This window comes from Scardinius erythrophthalmus (assembly GCF_964197995.2).
Source record: "Scardinius erythrophthalmus genome assembly, chromosome: 14".
Classification (NCBI taxonomy): Eukaryota; Metazoa; Chordata; class Actinopteri; order Cypriniformes; family Leuciscidae; genus Scardinius; species Scardinius erythrophthalmus.
This window is the reverse complement of record NC_138234.1, coordinates 17,911,259-17,931,342: the sequence shown is the minus strand read 5'-3', so window position 1 is coordinate 17,931,342 and position 20,084 is coordinate 17,911,259. Positions and strand designations below refer to the sequence as shown.

Genomic DNA, 20,084 nt, shown 5'->3' with positions numbered 1-20,084 from the left:
ATATAGCCGCTTTGGAGAAAACCGTGATGTCTTCGTCCAGCTCAGTTCACTTCTCATATAATGGTGTCAATGCAGGCAGATCAAAATTATTGTTGAATATTAAATGAAATGTTAAATTTAATGTCCCCAACTAAGCAAGCCAAAAGCCAATGGCAACAAAGGTGAAAAAAGGCGACAAAGACGAAACCGGGTGAAACTGGGGGAAAGGCACTAGATTGGGTGGTGTGGAGTTAGAAACCCAACAGTTGGTTACAAACTCTTGAGTTAGAGATTTTAGCCCTAAGAAACTCACTGTGAAGTCTTTGATTCTACGCGTCGCCCACCAAGTCTAGAGTATTTGGTTCTAGAGTCCAGAGTGGTCTGTCTAGAGCTAAACAATAATTTGTAAAATGTAGTTGATATTTTTTCATGTCATATTCATTAATTTGAGTACATTTTAGTAATGCATCGAAACCAATTTTTTTACCAAAGCTTTTCACTTTGGGTAATTGACCTCTTTATGAAGTTCTCTCAACAAGCCGCCTCTTGATATTTCAGCAGAAAAAAATGTCACGTATTGCTTCTCTAGAATTATTTTTGTATGTGCGTCCACACTGCTGACATATTTACTCGTTTTAGTTCATCTGTGTTTTGTGCCCCAAATAGACGCTGACACAGTTAAAATGCTCATGTTAAATGTCACGTCAATGTCTCAAACTATTTCGTCTGAAACCTAAAATTCACTTTTTTTGCTGTTTCGGACAAATATTTTGAGTTGCCGAAATTTTGGTCTATCGGTCCATTTAGTTGACGAGGAAGTTCTAAAAAAACCAAATGTTGAAACATTATATATAAACATGTATCAACATTTAATTTCAAGCAATTAGCAATTTTGTTAATTCTTTGTTCTTTATGTCTTTAATTATTTATTGTGTGTGTTTTAGTGCATTGTTACAGGAGTGCATTCGCAACAAGACTTGCACATTCTGACTTGTAACTTAATGTTCAAATGTTCGTTTGCGACATTTTGTACTCAAGCTAATTTTTTATATGTTATTGTGTATAAATCTTATTAATTATGGACGTATAAGATGTATGTTTGAGTTAATTAACCCACTATCAGTGTGCATTAGTTCATCAGTGTTCATTGTTAGCGCTGAAAACATTGTTAGCATAGTTCATATTTTGCGGTATTGTTTTTTCTTGACAAGTTTTGTCAACACAATGTTTTAATATCTGCATTAATGTGCATTTTTCACTGTGTTCTCGTTATAATTGATTATATCATTGGCAATCAGAAACTTGGTTAGGTTTGAGAAACTGTGGCTGTAAAATGCTACGTCTCTTTTTTTGCTTGGTGTTGAAAGGAAGAAGAATTTGTATTTTTTTTTTTTTGCTCTTGTAGAAATTCTTCTGTATTATATTTGTGTCTCTTTTGAAAACCTATTTATATTAGAAAATACGGAGCAATTTCAAAGAGAAACTCTTCAGTTGGCTGATAGTCTTGGTCAAAATTGACCTTGTTAGCTTAAAGGAGAGCGTTTAGTATCACTGAAACCTTGAATGAAACAGTTTAATGTTATGAATTTCATCAGTTTCAGAAGATGAATAAGGTTAGCTCATAAAAAAAGTAAATATATTAAGCAATTTCCTTTCATGAGTTGTATGATGACTTATCTTCACAGCAACCCTGACCTGTGCTTCCTTTATGAGTTTCTTCACTTGACAAACCATTGTCTAGCTGTCGTGTTTTGATTTTTGCTTTCTCGTTTCTACTAGTAGAACCTGAAAGCTAAAATCTATAAAACTGCTCACTTTATTGCTGTTTACAGGAACTTTTCAGGTGGAGTACAGAATGTTTGTGAATCATGTTTGCCGTAGGATCACATGCGCTAGTGTGTTTTTTACACTGCTTAATAACGTGTACCGTGGTGAATGCGGGTCAGCTGAGCTTGTTGGTGACCTTTAGCCTTGTGTGTTTTGCAGACGGAGTGGGGACCGTAATGACCGCACGCTTCCGGTTGCCTGCTGGCAGTACTTACGATGTGGGAGCGTTGGAGGAGGCCAGAGAGAGACAGCAAGCGCAGGTGGTGTGTAACGTTTTACTGCTGGACAACACAGTACAGACCTTCAGTGTCAATGTGAGTACATGCATGTTTAACCTAAGCTACTAAATCAACCCTCAGGACTAGTTGTTTTCCTAAAAGAGGCCAAAATTTGATTTAATATTAAACTTCAGTATCCTTTGTGGTCCATACTTGAAAATCATTTGGAACGAGCATGTTTTTTCTTTTGTAAGTGATCAGTTTAGTTTTTCATTTGGTGGATAACAAAACATGCGAAAAATCCAGGTTACAGAGTGGATTTTTTTGGACTTTGGCCAATAAGAAACCAACTAGCAGTAGCAACCAATCAGAATCCCCCAGCAAGACCGTAAAAGCCAATCAGAACACCTTAGCAGCTGCATAACAACGCCCTGGCAACCACTCAGAACACTCAAGGATCTTGGCAGCAGGCCAACACCACTCACATTTACTTCAGAAAATGAAAAATAAATAAATAAATCAAGATTAATTTAACAGTACTTCAATCCTAATTTACTAAGATTACAATAAATGTAAAAAGTCCATTTTCTCCAGAGGGAAATTAGTTTTTAACAATATTTTCTAAACCTTTGAAGACAGACCTGAGTTCCAACGTTGGTAATCGGTGGTATATGCTTTTGTTGAAGCCATCCGTTCGCAATTAATTTCTTCAAATCTTTTTTAAATCTTAATTCCTGTGGAACTGGCAAAGTCTACATGCAGGGAACATCCTCTCCCATGAAGCACAACAAATGACATAATCAAGTCTGCCAAATTACTTAAATATTTGTACATATTGTACAGTAAATGAAGTGTTGTTTTTATAGATATAATCAACAACTTTTATATTTTTCCATTTTCATTGTCATGCGCAATGCTTCATGGGATTGTAGTTCTTTCCCTCACTAAAGCCATTACACAGTCTTGTACCTTTTGTCTTTTTGTCAAGTGTTCGATTTTTTTGCTTCAAATTTTGTAATGTTATGATGCACCTTGTATCTGGTTGGTTTGGTTGAATGGCTTATAACGCTTTAAAGAAGCCTTTTTTTAATCCTTTAAGGATTTGTTTGGATGTTGAGAAGATCCAAAGATTCTTCCCCTGGAGACCTACAGAAACATCTCTGAGGGTTCAGAAGAACTCTAAAAGACCTAAAATAACCCTTTAAAATTGTTAAAAACCTCTAGAAATAAATCTAAAGATTTAAATGTTCTTTATAAACCTTAAATTATATTTGCAAAGAATAATTTGAGATCTTTGTTCCACAGAAAATCTCTGAGGCACACTTTTTCCCTTAAAGTAATAGTTTTGTCAAATTGTATGTGTTGTTACAAACATGCATGATTCTTTCGTCTGTGGAACACAAATTAAGACTTTGCTGAAAGTCTAAGCTGCTCTTTTTCATATAACCAAAATAAACATTGACCAAAGTTGTCCATATGATTTGTGCACTATATTTCAAGTGCTCTAAAGCATGCAAATGCTCTTTGCGAGGAACAGACTGAAATTTCAGTTGTTTTTCCTATTAAAAGTTTGAACAGCTTGAACATTTAGCAAAGTATCTTCATTTGTCTTCCACAGTGGAAAGAATCATACATGTGTGGAATCATGTGGGGGGTTGTAAATGATGACAGGACCTTGACTTCTGAGTGAACTATTCCTTTACTAACCGCGAACTACATGTTGAGTTGTGTGGATAATGATCTTCTAGAGGTTGTAAGTTCAATCTCAGGTAGAGGTGACCCAGAAACCGCAAAGTTACTGATGTCTTTCAGTTTGGCTGTATCAGCATTTTACTCCTGAGCTGGAGCGCTGCCGTTATTGTGCAATAAATTGGTTTGGATGAAAAATGTCTGCTAAATGGCAGGTCGGTGAGAATCACCACAGGAGACCAGCCGTCTATGAGGTACAATAGAGGCTGACTGGAGTTATGCGATGTGGCGGCTCGGGTTGGTTTTCCGCGTGGAGCTCAGAGGGGCTGTTTCGGGCAGATGCTTCACATTCCTGGGTTCGACAGAAGCGTGTCCTGAGGCCATGGCTGTCATGATCATACATGCTGCACAGATCTGCTGGGCTGAAGGGTTAAACTAACTTTGCAAACGTTTGTCTAATAAAACTGCCTTGGATTCAAAGGATAATATTTCAAGTCTCATGTTTTCGTTTGGTAATAAAATAAATTGGTAATAAAACATGCTATTTTGACTATATTATATATAACTATTGCACTATGTTTACTGTTTTATTGTGAAAATACTATATTTTTGTGGGAATTCCATTGAGAAAAAACAAACAAAACAAAAAGCGCTGCTTGTACAGAAACATGGTATTTCCATGGTACCTAATGAACATGGTGTTTCCATGCCAGGTCCAAAATAAAAATGTAAAGTATTGAAGTCATTGTATTATCAAAAATACAGCATTTCTTGCTTTTTTCAAGATTTTGTTTTTGTTTCTTTTTGTGTTTTGTTTGGTTTGGTGTGTGTTTTGGTTTGGTGTTTGTTGTGTTTTTGTTTGTTGTATTTTGATTTGTTTTTTGTTTAATGTTTTTGTTTTGTTTTTTTGTTTTGTGTTCTGGTTTGGTGTTTTGTTTGGTTTTGTTTTATTTTGTGTTTTGGTTTGATTTGTGTTTTGATTTGGTTTTGTGGTTTGGATTATTGTTTGTTTTTTGTGATTTGTTTTTTGTTTTGTTTTTGTTTAGTTTCTCTGTTTAGTTTAGTGTTTTTGTGGGGGTTTTGGTTTGTTTTTGAGTATGGTTCTTTTATTTGTATATTACAGTGCAGAACTGATATGAATGCACACTTTTTGTCTCTTGTAGAAGCAAGATCAGGGGCGGATCTTGTTGGACGTAGTGTATAAACACTTGGAGCTAACTGAGCAAGACTACTTCGGCCTTCAACTAGCAGACGATTCTTGTGACAGCCAGGTAGGCGCTCACTTGTCACTCAGCCGTCATCATCGGCAGTAGATCACCCATAAACCCTTGTTCGTTCAAGCAGCACATCATGTTGCGCAAAAGCGTAAAAATAAAAAATAAATTTTTTTTTGCATATCAATGATATGAAAGATGCAGCTTCATTTCCCATGTATCTTGTTCATTTTCAGTCTATTATTTATAGCAAATACGAAGCAGTTCAGTAGTTATTTTGGTTTCTAGACAAAGTGTCTGCATAAACAGGAAAGTTGAATCTCAGGTCACACATTAAAACGCTGCTCTCAGTTTCTGCTCCTAGTAAAACGAGGTGAATGTTTAATTCATTGCGTTTGATATTGTAGATATTTTTTTTTTTTTTTATCGACAAGCAATTTGGTGTCTTTCACATTGCTGAGTTTGTTTGATTGTCATGAAAATGTTGTGCTATGAGTAAAAAGGGGCATAAATTTCATACACGCTGTTTTATTTTGTTTATGACTGTGTTTCAGAGGTGGCTGGACCCAAACAAATTTGTTAGAAAACAGCTCAAAAGTAGGTATTTTTTTTTTTACATTTTTAAATTTGAAGGTTTTTATATGTATGATGTATCTGAGTAAAATGTTCTTTTTGTAATTATTTTTCATTTTCAGGGCCATCCCCACATAATCTGAGGTTCAGGGTGAAGTTTTTCGTTAGTGACCCTGGTAAATTACAGGAAGAGTACACAAGGTACAGTTTTTAAAAAAAATTACACCTACGCATATGAAAAGTAAAAATAAAACTTAAATCATATAAATTAAATCTGTGTATATCATAAAAAATAACACATTTTCTCTCTCTGGAAGCTCATTACGTAATTATCAGTGATTTTGTTTGTGATTTTTGTATTTATTTTTTTATCATAGATATTTGTACTTTTTGCAACTGAAGCAGGATATTCTGAGCGGCAGGTAAGGACACACGTTCTACATGTAAAATACATAATTTTCCCTCTTAAAGCCAATCTCATGTAACAATTTTCATTTGTTTCTTTGCTAGGCTTCCTTGCCCACAAAACACTGCAGTTCTTTTGGCTTCTTATGCAGTTCAGGGTAAGTATTACAGATTATTTATGCATTAACAATTAGTGGTCCTATGGGTTTTTCAGTGCCAATATCTATAGAGCATGGTAGCAGCCATTTACCTAATTTTAAATTTAATTTTGACATATTTTGAAATGCCTTCTGACATTTTGGCAAATAAATTTTGGTAAATAAATAAATAATTTTGTTTCTGTATTTTGTATCTTTGTTTTGTGGTTTTGTGCAAAGTATATCACTTGCCATTCATCATTATTTAAACATCAATTTTAATGACGCAAATTTGAGGAAATGATTGCAGACTCTCTGACCTGTGGTTTTGTTTGGCTGGTGATATAACCGTCCGCACAGGATGCACAAAGGCTGTACGGTTTGCCAAATAGTTCATGATCTGCCTTTTGTCTCCTTCCTGTCCTTGTCTGACCCATTTCCAGTAATAAAGCTGAAAAATGTGGCCGATTTATTACATGATTAACAATATTTTGTAGTAGCCAGTCATGTTACACTCAGCACAGCTGCTGTTTTACTTATAGCTTCACATTTTATTATTTTATCGTATGGAAATCGCACAAGTTTGCTGTTTTTTAATAGTTTATATAGTTTAATATATTCTTTTTAATTTCTTTCTTTTAATTTTTTTAAGGGTAAATGTTTTTTTTTTTTTGTATTTACAACATTGGATATTAGTGCTATTTTTCATATAGATTTGTCCTATTTTTCATTGTGCTGACTTAACTTTAATAATTAATAGTATTAATAATTTAATAGCTGTTAAATGAACATCAGACATTCTTCACTGCTTCAAATTTGAGTTAAATGTACTTGGAACTTTAGTTTTAGTGGTGTTTTTGTCGAGAATTTTATAAAATTGTTTATTGCTTCAAATTATAATGTTGAGATAAATATACTTGCAAACTTAGTTTTAGTGCTTTTTGTTAAAAAAAATGTACACAAAATTGTTTATTGTTTCAAATTATAATGTTGAGATAAATGTACTTGCAACTTTAGTTTTAGTGGGTGTTTTTGTCAAGAACATTTTACAAAATTGTTAAATGCTTCAAATTATAATGTTGAGATAAATGTACTTGCATTTAATATTTAATATTTTTATTATTATTGTCCATTTTATTAGGTTATTGCCCACATATATTTTTGAAAAAATTATTTATATGACCCTATCAGTATCAGCCATTTGTTGATGTTGTTTGGGAATAAAAGTAAATGGTGTAAATTCTTGTTGACTTTAAGCGGTCTCTAGTAGCTTCTATGAGGAAACTGGAAGCCTGGCTCTATGAAAGGGTGAAAGACACATTGTGCCTCACATTGACATACATACACACATGGTTTCTTGGCCTGTTTTGTGTTTCAGCTGAGTTGGGGGACTACAGTCACTCCGAACATTTGTCTGGGTACCTCTCTGAGTACAGCTTCATTCCCAACCCTCCGCAGGACTTTGAGAAAGAGGTCGCCAAACTTCACCAAGAGCACAAGTAAGACATGTCCATGAATTCCTCCAAGAGCACAAGTAAGACATGTCCACGAAATCCTCCAGTGTTGTTAAAGATTCTTATATTTAACTGAGTGTCAGTGGAGACGGAGGAACAAAGGGTCACAGCTGAACACACACACACATACACACACACACACACACGGGCAGATTTGTGGAACAAGGCGGTTCATTGTTTGTGGATCTCTGAGATTGAGTCTCTCTTCTCTCTCTCTCTCTCTCTCTCTCGCAGTGGACTCACACCAGCTCAGTCTGAATTTAACTACTTGAATGCTGCGCGGACGCTGGAGCTCTACGGCGTGGAATTGCACTATGCTCGGGTGAGTGACCGGCCCATCTTACCCCACTGGCTACCCATCTTGTCTCATATGGTACTGCAAACAAACACTAGAGGCTTGAATGATATCTGGTGCCACTTAAAACAGGGGATGGACCCTTGTTTTGTGTTTTTTTTTTTTTTTGCGTTTTGTCTAGTTTAGTTTTTTGTGTTTTGCAATTTTGCCCACTAATTTTAATATACAATTTGTTTGTCTGTGGTTCTATTGTTTATTAGGTCATTCTATATATTGTAGTATTGCACCAAATTGTTTTTTGTTTTTTTTTCTGTAACAAAAAGCGAAAGTTTTCATTTAGCCGGAAATCGAAACAGAAAATAACGTTTATTTACTAATCAATTAATCAAACAAATTTTATTTAATCAACACTAAAATAAAGCTTGTTTATAAACATTCAAAAATGTAATGGTATAATTGCTTTTTCTTTTTACTCTAATTGGTTGTTGAAATATAAACATAAACAGTGGCTGTAATAACTTGTTTTCATAACAGATTTATTCAAACATTAAATAATTAAGACAACATGTTAAGAAAAAAATTAATATAGTGCATATGTTTTGCATCACAGTTTCAGATCAATGATTTTGGCCAAAAAAATAAAAAATAAAAAATTTTTGGTTGCCGAAATTGTTGAATCACTAATATATTGTTCTATGCATCATTTGTTCTGTCAATATATTGTTCTTTCATTCATTTGATCTGTTGTTCATTTGAACTATTCTATCCATCTGTCATCATTGGCTGATAGCGAAATGGTCGCCAATATATTGAGCATCCCTTCTTAAGCAAACCAAAAGTCTAAGCACTCTTTAAAACAAAATGGTTTTGATGTTGCCGTGGAAACTGCATCCTTATGGTTTCCTACTCTTCATGATTTCAGGACCACTGTAACGCAGAGATATACATGGGAGTTTTGTCTGCCGGCATCTCCGTCTATAAAGACAGGGTACGAGTCAACCACTTTCCATGGTAAGGGTCGTTTTAGCTGTAAATTTCTTTAGAATTGGGAATTTCATTGAAATAAACGCATTTGAAAGCTTGTGGATACAAATTCTCATCTGAAACATCTTTTATGTCCCCTCTCCTCTCTTTCTCTTGTGTTTCAGGTTGAAAATTGTAAAAATATCTTTTAAATCTAAACAGTTTTTTATACAACTAAGAAAAGAACTGGTATGTATTTGTTTAGACGTATTGTTTTGCATTTAGTCGAAATCTGTCTTTACCTTAGATTACTTGCAAATTGTAGTCTGTTACTGATTACAAATTACATGATGAAAATGATAGTTAGTAACATGGTTACATTACACATTTTAGGTAATCAGACTACTTTTAGATTACTTTTAGATTACTTTTGACCTACTTCATTTATCACATTTATTTGAATAGGATAATCTTGTACAATAATGCTATAAAAATACAAATAGATAGAAATTCTATTCTTTGCATCAACAACATGAATTGCATTGAACATATATAAGCGAAATTATGTAATCCATAAAAAATAACTGTATTCTGATTTATGAGTATTATAAATGTAGTATAATCTGATTACAAGTAAAATGTAATATAATCTGATTACAAGTACTTGCATGTAATGTTTGGAATCTGATTATGTAATGCATATTATATAATCAGTTACTACCCAGCTCTGGCTGTAGTGGTGAAATTGGAATTGAATTGCGAAGCTTTATTGGTTTTGGTATTAACCACTGAAATTGTTACATACTAAAATGGATTATTTGCAAAATACAGTGAGCTCACCAAACCTTCTTTCTCGTCTTCCTCTTTTCTGTTTCACAGACTGAGAACAGAGAGTCTTTATTGGGTTTCAACATGATGAACTACAGAGCTTGTAAGAACTTATGGAAGGCCTGCGTGGAGCATCACACGTTCTTCAGACTGGAGCGACCCGTTCCTCCTGAGAGGAACCTCTTTCTGCAGTACTTCACCCTCGGATCCAAGTTCCGCTACTGGTGAGAATGTTAGAAGAGTTTCTTTATTAGGGTGTAGTGGATGTAGGAGCAAGCAATGGCATTTGGAAAATTAAATTCATGCAAAAATCTGCACAAAAAAAACAAACAATCCTTAGTATTTTTGTCTTGTTTTCCATTACAAATATAAAAAAAAAGTCAAGATAGATTTACTTAAAAAAGTAAAATAACTTAAAATATGTAGTCTTGTTTTCTGAAAAAAATCATCCAAAACAAGTGAGTTTATGCTTAAAATAAGAACAAAATCAGTCTAAAATGAATTTAATTCATAGGTAAAACAAGATTAGTTTTCTGATCCCATTTTCTTTCTTGATTCAAGCATAAACTGCTTGTTCTTTCAGAAAACAAGTCTTAAAGGTCCCGTTCTACGTGATCCCATGTTTCAAACTTTAGTTAGTGTGTAATGTTGTTGTTAGAGTATAAATAATATCTGTAAAATTATAAAGTTCAAAGTTCAATGCCAAGCGAGATATTTTATTTAACAGAAGTCGACTACATAAAACGGCTCGTTTGGACTACATCCCTCTACTTCCTTCTTTAGTGACATCACCAGAACCGTGTTTAGACTAACCTCCGCCCACAGGAATGCTCCCTCAACTCTACTGGCTACTTGCGCACTTCTTATAACTTAGGCTACTGTGTTTACTCAGCTCTTACGGTGATTTTCTGAAGTAAAACTGACGATTCATCTTTTGTGTGATGTACAATAAACTTTATTAAACTCATCAGTACATGTTTGATCATCATTCGGACCTGGTCCGAAACAGCAGACTTGTAGGCTGTTAATAAATAATGGATACATACAAGCAGATGACAAATACGTTATAATAACCGTAATTAAACTGCTAAACTATACCTGTTTCATCTCTATACAGCACTCTGACTCTGTAGGCATTATTGTCCGACTCGAAATGAACACCGTTACTGAGAGTTTCTGATATCATCATTCCGTGAGATGAATTTGTCCTGACAGACTGAGCGCGAGCTCATGAAGCTCCGCCCCCTGTGCCGTCCAGCAGCAGCTCATTTGCATTTAAAGGGCACACACTGAAACAGCTTGTTTTTCTGAGCCCCAAAAAATGTCAATTTAAACATGCTGTAAAAAATGATCTGTTGGGTATTTTGAGCTCAAACTTCACATACACACTCTGGGGACATCAGAGACTTATTTTACATCTTGTGAAAAGGGGCATATAACGGGACCTTTAATATCTTACGTCAAATAGCATCTCAAGTTAATGTATCTTGATTTACTAATGTTTATACTGGAAAACAAGACAAAAATGCTGAGGAAGAATATAATTTTTTGCCATGTAGATGTTCCACCTGAAGATTTCATGCTGGAAAACCAATGACAGATTATTTTGCTGTTCTTTTCTCCTTGTCTTGTGACTTGCAAGTATGGGAACGTGCAAATCGGCTCCTTTGATCTGAAATAATTCTGAGTTGGTTCAAAACTCTGATTCCGCTAATAGTTATCTATCACTTTTTTCCCTCATAAATGTCCAGTTTTACACATTTTATGTACGAATAAATAAATATATAATGCATAAATAGCAAAATGTCATACTGAATTTAATCGAAAAGCTAAAAAAGGTATATTTTGGTTGTGAGTTGTGGTCATTTTGTCATCTGTTGTACGGCTATCTCTCGTTTTGAGAGTCGGCAGTGACACTATGTTCTGGCTTTTTTGCAGTGGTAGGACAGAGGCGCAGTCTGTACAGTACGGAAAGGAACGAGGCATCAAGAACAGAGTTTTTGCACGGTAACACGTTTTTTTTAAATAATAACCAATGAGGGGGTGGGGCGACACTATGCAAGTAATATGCATTATGTAAGTAGAGTTTTTGAGAATGAAATGTTATGCAGTAGTAATACCCAACCATTGTCTTTGTTTGTTAACGGCAGTGTTAATGTAGTAAAATGTATAGTTTTTATTAATTTTGAATTAGTTTTCATTTTAATATTTTACAAAATTAAAGTTTTAGTCATTTGTTGTTTGTCAATTGTGTTATCATTTTTTAAATGTCTATTATTTTATTAATTTTTATTTAAGTTTTAGTTTTTTAGTATCAAGTATCAAGAAAAGTTGCCTTGGCAACTCACTGAAAAAAGTTTATTTCAAGTAACAAAAAATGGTTTGGTTTTAGGTTAAGTTAATTCTAATAACCCTGGTTCACGACACTGCAGATTTTGTTTATATCAGCTATATTTGTTAGTAGGCGTGAATATATAAGGTAATACATTATATCACTTCAGAATACCGTGAATAATTATTTATTATGAATTATTATATATAACATTAATATATAGGTAACAATTTACAATAAGGCTCTATTAGTTAACATTAAACTGACGATACACAATACTTCTAAGCATTTATTAATCAAACCATATACCGTGATGAAAGCTTCAGCAATTATCGCAACATGAAAATTTTATACCATCACGTCTGTTTGATAGTATGTGCCGATTTGTCTGTGTTTGGGTGTGTTGCATCCCACCCATTTTGATCCCTGTGGTGTTAAAGTGTCAGTGTGTGTTTGTCGAAGTGTGGTCAGATGTTCTCAGAATGACACCCAAACACAGGAAGTGTAAGCAGGGCTGTGAAGCACACGACTGTGAAGGGCGTGCGCATGTCATGCACATGTTTGTGAAAACACACTCAGACATTTGCTTCGAGAGCAGCGTTTATTCGAAGATGCTGAGGCTGAAAATCAAACTACGGTTTATGTTTCATCATACTTCAAGGAGGTATTTCTTTTTGTCAACACCGACCTGTTCTCGGTGAATTATACGATAATCCTGCTTTTGAAGAACGGCTCAATCTAAAGATTACCAGATATTTGTGGTTTCTAGAAGAAGCGTGTGTACGAACATCGTAACGTAAAAGCAGTTGTTTGTTAACTACTGGTTAGTTTGGTGTATTGTTTATCACATTTTTTTCTGGTATTTTTGTTGGGGGAAAACATTTGTAAAATGTGTCAAATGTTCCATGTTGGTTTATGTAGTAATATTACATAGTATTTCTTAAGTGTACAAAATCTAAGTAACTTTTTTGAAAAAAAAAAAGTTTCAGGGCACTTTGAAAATGCTCCAGGCATTTAGTAGTAGCATGTGTGAACTAGGCTAAAGGAAACAGGGTTTGTTGTAAACCTAATGTTTGTTTAGTGCTACTACAGTTGTTTAGTATGGTTACTTAAGGAGTAACGTGAGTTTACAGAAAATAACATTTTCTTTGTAAACTAGTTTGTGTAATCACTTTTTCCGATGTTTCATTTGTAAAAGTTTGTTTGTAGTTTTTAGGAGTAACAGGAAGGAGTGTTTGTTTGTAAACTAGTGTTGGTGTTGCTTGTAACCTTTTTCTGATGTATTGTAATAATGTGTAACATGTGCAGTGTTGGTTTACATAATTCTATGAAATATCGCAAAATGGTGAAAAATCTACTTTTGAGGTATATTACAAGGCACTTTGTTAGAAAACGTGTTTTTCAGGAGTAATGAACATCATAACAGGAAACACATTCAAATAGTTTGTTTTTGTACTTTAAAGCTTTTGTTAAAAAAAACACTTTAGAATGTACCGAACTTGTTGCTTTACGTACTGCAAATAACGTCTTTTTTTTTTCCGCAACATTACTAAAATTTAAGTACAAACTAAAAACAAAGTTGTTGTTTTTTAAAGAGTTGAATGTATACAAACCAAAGGTAACCGGAAGTAACGTTTGTTTGTAAACTACTGTTTCAAAAAATGCAAAAAATAGTAACATAAAAGACCATATGTATGTAGATGTGTGTGTGTTTGTGTATGTGTATGTGTATGTGTATGTGTATGTGTATGTGTGTATATATATATATACATAAATGTGACCCTGGATCACAAAACCAGTCTTATGTTGCACGGGTATATTTGTGTCAATAGCCAACAAAACATTGTATGGGCCAAAATTATAGATTTTTCTTTTATGCCAAAAATCATTAGGATATTAAGTAAAGATCATGTTCCATGAAGATATTTTGTAAATTTCCCACCTTTAATATATCAAACATTTATTTTTGTGAATGGATGCAGCACTATCGCCAATAGAAATGGACAACTTTAAAGGCGATTTTCTCAATATTTCGATTTTTCTGTACCCTCAGATTCCAGATTTTCAAATAGTTGTATCTCGGCCAAATATTGTCCTATCCTAACAAACCATACATCAATAGAAAGATTATGTATTCAATTTCAGATGATGTATAAATCTCAATTTAAAAAAAAATTACCCATAAGACTGGTTTTGTGGTCCAGGGTCACAATTGCTAAGTAATCCTAATATTTTCTAAAGCAAACAATTCTGATTTTGTTTTACATTGGAAATTGAATTCTACAATATTTCTTGTGATTCCGGTTAATAGAGCATGTTGTCTTTTCGATTCACAAAAGATCATTTATAATGCATTTCCAGGTCACCAAGCAAGCCTCTGGTCAGGAGACTGATGAGCGGTTTGGACTGGGAGACCGTCAGCAGGAATTCCCTCTCGGACGACCGACTCGAGACTCAGAGTCTGCCGAACCGTTCTCCGCCGGACTCGCCCGATCAGTGAGTTCCCACAAGAACAAACTTCCCTACATATGCAGGTTCATTCACTTACACAGTTTAAGTTTTTAATTTGTTTCTTTCCTCAGCAGTAACTCCGTGTTTACCACAGAGGGCGCGCGGGTCAGGCCGTCCTCCATCGGTCACCTAGTCGATCACGTGATCGATGACTCGCCATGCCAGACGTTCACCAATCACAAGTCTGCATCCTCCACGCAGGCCAACAGCATCAGCCTGGATTCGACACCGTGAGTTTCGAACTTTTTGTCTTAAGCACGCCAGAGCATCATTTCTTTATTTGTTTAAATTATGGATTTAATATAAATGGCAAATTTTGTCTACAGTATTTTTTAAAAGCATGTTCTTCTTGTACAATGTGCAAAACTGGTAGTAGAAAATGTAATGTACACTATACAATTTGTGCAAAAAAGTTTTAGCGTAAAAACAGTCGATATTTTCGTTAATTTTTGATGGTTTTCGCGGGGTTTTTTTGGGGGTTAACATTTTGTAAATCATTCAGAAAAACATGTTTACTCAAGCTATTGCATTCAATTTAATACACAAATTTATAGTTTACACGTAATGCTGAAATAAGACATAGCCTACATTAGGGCTGCACCATCTGAAATCACTGTGAGTTTGAGTCGCTTACAACGTGCATTTGAAAAACCAACATGCGTCAAACATCTTTCCAAACATGAGAAGCATTTATGAACTTCTTGTCCAACAAAAGACAACTTTTAATAAATCAATCAAAGCATTTCAATGTTCTGTTTATTCAGCTACAGTGTTAGTATGATGCCCATTGGGATTTCCTGGAACGACTTGCGTTATCGTACTTCTGCGGAGCATATTTGGAGTTTCTGCGCGAGAGCGCCCTCTTGCTTTCAGATGGAGTAGCATTTACTACTGATCACAGAGCCGTGCTTCACTGACAAGCTGCGCATAAAATAATGGCAGCCTTTGCCAAATGGCGTGCGGTTTCATTTCGATTAATCGTGCGGCCCTAATTTGGAGATTAAGTGTGAAATGATTACAATTTAAAAATATATTTAAAAAGTTGCCAGCCTACAGCAGCATTTTTGGTCATTTTCATGGCCCCCAGAATTTTTTGTTGTATGAATATCTGAACATGCAATATATATATCAAAAGAAATAACAGAGGCTCTGCTTTTAAACAAATTTTTTTTTAATTCTACTAACATTAGGCCATTTTAATTTATATGCTGTTTATTGTTGATGATTTTACATATGCATCTGCTTACGTATGAGATGGCTGGTTTCTGTTTCTTCTTTGCCTGGGTTTTGGTCTGGAGATTCTGTACTCATTCAGGAGATGTGTAATAGTTCCCTCTACCTTATAACAGTGATAACATGGAAATAACTCGTAATTGGAAGGGAAGCGTTTTCTCTTAAATGACGAGTTAACTTGTCAATGGCAGGGAAAGAGTTAAAATCTCTGTTAGGTGCGATTAATTACATAAAAATGTGTGATTTAAGTAGTTAATTTTTGAATCGATTGACAGCACTATAAGACATCCATCTGTTTATCACAAACTTTCATCCTCTTAAATGACTCAATTGTCTAAAAATAATTTTTTAACCATAATGATTTTTATCAACTTGACATATTGAGGGTTTTTTTGTCGTGGCATTTGGCAGTGTGTTTCAGGCTATTGTGAAGATAAGCCACTTGAATGTTTCCCCCAGTACAGCTGGTATGCAAAACGTTATGATGCTAAAACTTTGTTCGACAACCACATTGTATTTGTTTGCTTGTGCGTGTCCTTTAAGTTCTAACAGGTCACTTATTAATTACCCCTTTAGTTATATTGTGTGCAGTCGGACAATTGTGATATTTGTATTCAAAGATTACACAATTCTAGATTCTGATGTGCTTAATGATGCGTTCTCAGCACACAAGGGCTGGACTGACACACTTTGAGTCATCAAAGTTTCCGCTGTGAAATGTTGTTCTTATTTTAGCACTGCACTGTAGACGCACACTCTCACTGGCAACCTGAGGTTTAATATCGTGTGACCACATATCTCTGACGAAATGACATGTTGTTGGTTAAACACTGTTTTCGAGCTAGTGGAAATTGCTGTGAGCTTTGTGGTGGGCACACAGATCAGAGTGTTACCATGGCAGGACCGATTGAGTTCACACTGGTGAACCCAACATTATTTTCCATTGGAATGAGTTGTGACCACGCTTAACACATTTCCTTTCTCAGATCGTGCCACCAATCTCGTTTCGCAATGTCAGAATTTCCGAATCAAGGCTGTCCAGTACACCTTTGACTCATTGTGTGAGTTTTCATGTTCTATATAAAGATGAGGCGCACTTATCTCTTTTTTTGACCTGAAAGAATATGAAAAGAAATGCCTGTACTTGCTAGGTGAAATGTGATCAAGACTAATCAAGAGTTCAATTCAAAATTGAATAGCCTAATCAACATTCAGTATGCAAATAAATGGAAGTAAGGGCCAATCAAAATCCAGTATGCAAATAAATGGAAGAAAGTAAGGACTAATCAAAATTCAGTAGGCAAATAAGATTGTTTCTGTTAGATATTTTTAAAAGCTGAAACTTCTTAGAGTTTAAGAGTTTTTAAAAGTTAGTGCTACTAACAACCAAGTATTTATTAATTGATTTATTTGTTTGATTAAATGATTAATTGGATAAATTGGCTAATTTTATTTCTAGCATGATGTTCTTGTACAATGTGCAAACTTGTTTATTTTATGCAAAAAAAAAAAAGGTTTCAAATATAAATGTTACAAGGTTTTACAAAGTGATTAAAAAAACATATTGTGATATTGACATTCTTTTTTTAACAGTTTTTATGGATTTTTATTGCTTAGTTTTTGCTGCCCTCATTTTTTGGCTGAAAGAAATTACTTGTTTTTCGCTACATTTTATCGCAATTTCTTTAATTGATTCTAGTATTTGCGGCCCAAATGTTTTCTTAATCTTTTTTTTTTACTCAAAGTAAAAACATGTTTGCGCAAACTATTTAATTAAATTTGAATGCGCAAGTTTGTGTTTTACGCATAAAATGTTAGTTAATCGCTAGTGACATTTCTCAGCAATTTTCATTATTATTTCTCATTTAGTTTATCGCCTAGTTGTTTCTAGAATAGTTAATTATTCGTAAAACCATTTTTGCGCAAACTATCGCATTTACGCAATTTGTTCTGTAGGGCTCATTGTTTGCTAGAAAAATCGAATAGTTTCAATATGAGACCCAACTAATAGCTTTTTATTTTTAGTTTATCAATTTAATCAATTCGTATTTACAGCCCTAACATTTGAAAAGTTGACATTTTGTTCAATACAAAGTTTGTATGTTAAGTGGATCAGGAAACTTGACCTAAAACTGTACGCTATCTAGCGCCAACCCTTTATTCATTTCGTCCATTCAGTGTCACGTTGCGTTTTCGACTCGACACATTCAACTGTCACAACCCACATTTAAACGACACAAAAGGCGAATCGGATGTTTCTCCCTTCAGCCTGACAATTGAAACAATCCTGGTCTTCGTTTTAACGGTGAATTATTTTTTTTCGCCTCGTTTGTTTTTATTATGTAAATGTCCTGGAGGCCGGGGCGCTGAGCGCTGTCTGTAGACTGCAGAGCAGAGGGGCTTTCATGCTTGAAATCTGAGCATTCATAATGAGACACACACACACACACACAGACATGGCTTCTCTCTGAGGCAACAGTCCCGGGTCTTAATACTCTCCGCCTGGTATGCAAATACTGCGAGCTTTGATGAATTGTTGGAAATCTTCACTAAACACCCAGCAGATATACAGCGCTGCTCATGCCTCCTGCTTCTTACTTCCAGAACATAAATCATCGTTGTTGCCTAGGCTACGGCATTTTATGAAAAGTCTGCAAATGATTATGAAGGAATCAGATCATCTTACCCATGATCCTTGGATGGTTTACAGTTCAGTTTATCCCTGTTTACAGGCAAGGTTCCCACGGACGGTCATGGAAAAAACTGAGATTGGGAAAATGTCAAATTTTAGACTTGGAAAGAGGAGTGAATTTAAAGTTGTGTCTAGTTTACGATTGGCTCTAAATATTCAATCTGCTAGAAATTGGTAATCGTGCACCACTGAAAAATGTATGAAAGGCTCATAAGTGAAAATATGTGTAAGAAGTCAAAGATCAAAGGTTGCCACATCTCTACTTTTGCTATAATAAAGTATAAAAAAAGTTTCCAACTGTATCGGATATTTATCAGCCTATATTGGATATCAGGAGCACTGTTTCTTGAAGAGTTGTTTCTTATAGTAAAGGACTGAAAATTCATTGCAACTATTCAACTTTCTCATCACTTATTAATGTCAAATTGAGTAGTTATTAATATTAATAATGTTGTGATGCCTACATTCACTTATGTACCAAACCATTTTAGTTTATTTGAGATAAAAAATTATATGTATCCACATTTATTTGCTTATCTGTATCGACCAGATTTGAACATGGGAACATTAAAATTGTAAATGTTGTTTAATTATTCATCTGTAGATTCCACAGTCTGTCTACATTAAAGTAGCATGAAATATACAAGTGAAACCGCTTCTAGAACAAGGAAAAATGTTGGGCGGGGCTTAATATTGTCCGAATGGAATTGATTGGATGGTTGTGGTTTGCTATTGGTCGATCTCATGTGAGTGACAGGTTTGTCCCGCCCTCATGCCAGTGAACTCATGATCAAAGAAGAGGACAAAAATGCTGCAAGAGGGAGGGGAATTCATTTTGATTAAAGATTATGATTATAAATTATTTTTAATAAATACTGCAGTATTCCATAAAAAAAAAAAAAAAACACTTTAACTTGACTTTAAATGGCACTAATGTGGCATAAGAAGGGATGTGTTGTGAAAAAAAAAATGATTATTATAAATTATTTTTAATAAATACTGCAGTATTCCATAAAAAAAAAAAAATTAACTTGACTTTAAATGGCACTAATGTGGCATAAGAAGGGATGTGTTGTGTATTTCTCTAAAAATACAATAGATGGCGCTATACACTTACACAAACACTCTTTCACACAAATCATGGACTCTTACAGGATTTTTTTGAGTTACTTTGATATTGTCAAATGTTTGATTCATGCATTTCTTTGGTGTTCCCAGCCCTGACCACACAAATGCAGTATGTGATGTATTCAGTCATTCACCTTTGCATTATTATTTTTTTTTTTCAGGTCTCCCGATGTCACGACCGATGAGCAGCCGCCCGCTCTTCCCCCAAAACAGTCCAGAAAAGACCCTCTGACCCACAACGGCAGATCACAGTCTCAGCACGAGTTGGACGACCACCTCAGCGAATTATACAATGTACCTGCGTCGTCGGGAAAGAGCATGGTGGGGAAAAATTGTCTTAACACACACACTCACATCACATGCGTTTGTTCGTATCGGTTTGTTTGATTCATATTGTCTCTTTGTTTCCACAGAACGGAGCCGTGCCTCATGACAATCTTGTTCTGATTAAAATGAGGCCGGATGAAAACGGACGATTTGGATTTAACGTTAAGGTGCGTTTTTGATCGTTCAGTTGTTTATAAGCTAAAATCGAATGTCGTAATT

At 34.7% G+C, this 20,084-nt stretch overlaps 1 protein-coding gene across 1 annotated transcript in view; it reads left to right on the top strand.

Annotated features, from left to right (window-relative positions):
* The window catches only part of ptpn4b (protein tyrosine phosphatase non-receptor type 4b), a 34,911-nt gene that overhangs the window by 5,637 nt on the left and 9,190 nt on the right, over positions 1–20,084 (top strand). Inside the window, exons 2-17 of the mRNA XM_081385109.1 lie at positions 1,966–2,120; positions 4,877–4,984; positions 5,482–5,524; positions 5,623–5,701; positions 5,878–5,922; positions 6,011–6,063; positions 7,421–7,541; positions 7,791–7,878; positions 8,774–8,862; positions 9,000–9,063; positions 9,694–9,866; positions 11,581–11,649; positions 14,336–14,470; positions 14,557–14,715; positions 19,700–19,859; positions 19,952–20,032. Of these exons, the coding sequence (XP_081241235.1) occupies positions 1,983–2,120; positions 4,877–4,984; positions 5,482–5,524; positions 5,623–5,701; positions 5,878–5,922; positions 6,011–6,063; positions 7,421–7,541; positions 7,791–7,878; positions 8,774–8,862; positions 9,000–9,063; positions 9,694–9,866; positions 11,581–11,649; positions 14,336–14,470; positions 14,557–14,715; positions 19,700–19,859; positions 19,952–20,032 (1,605 nt within the window). The 5' untranslated portion in view covers positions 1,966–1,982. The remainder of the gene's footprint in view (positions 1–1,965; positions 2,121–4,876; positions 4,985–5,481; positions 5,525–5,622; positions 5,702–5,877; positions 5,923–6,010; positions 6,064–7,420; positions 7,542–7,790; positions 7,879–8,773; positions 8,863–8,999; positions 9,064–9,693; positions 9,867–11,580; positions 11,650–14,335; positions 14,471–14,556; positions 14,716–19,699; positions 19,860–19,951; positions 20,033–20,084) is intronic.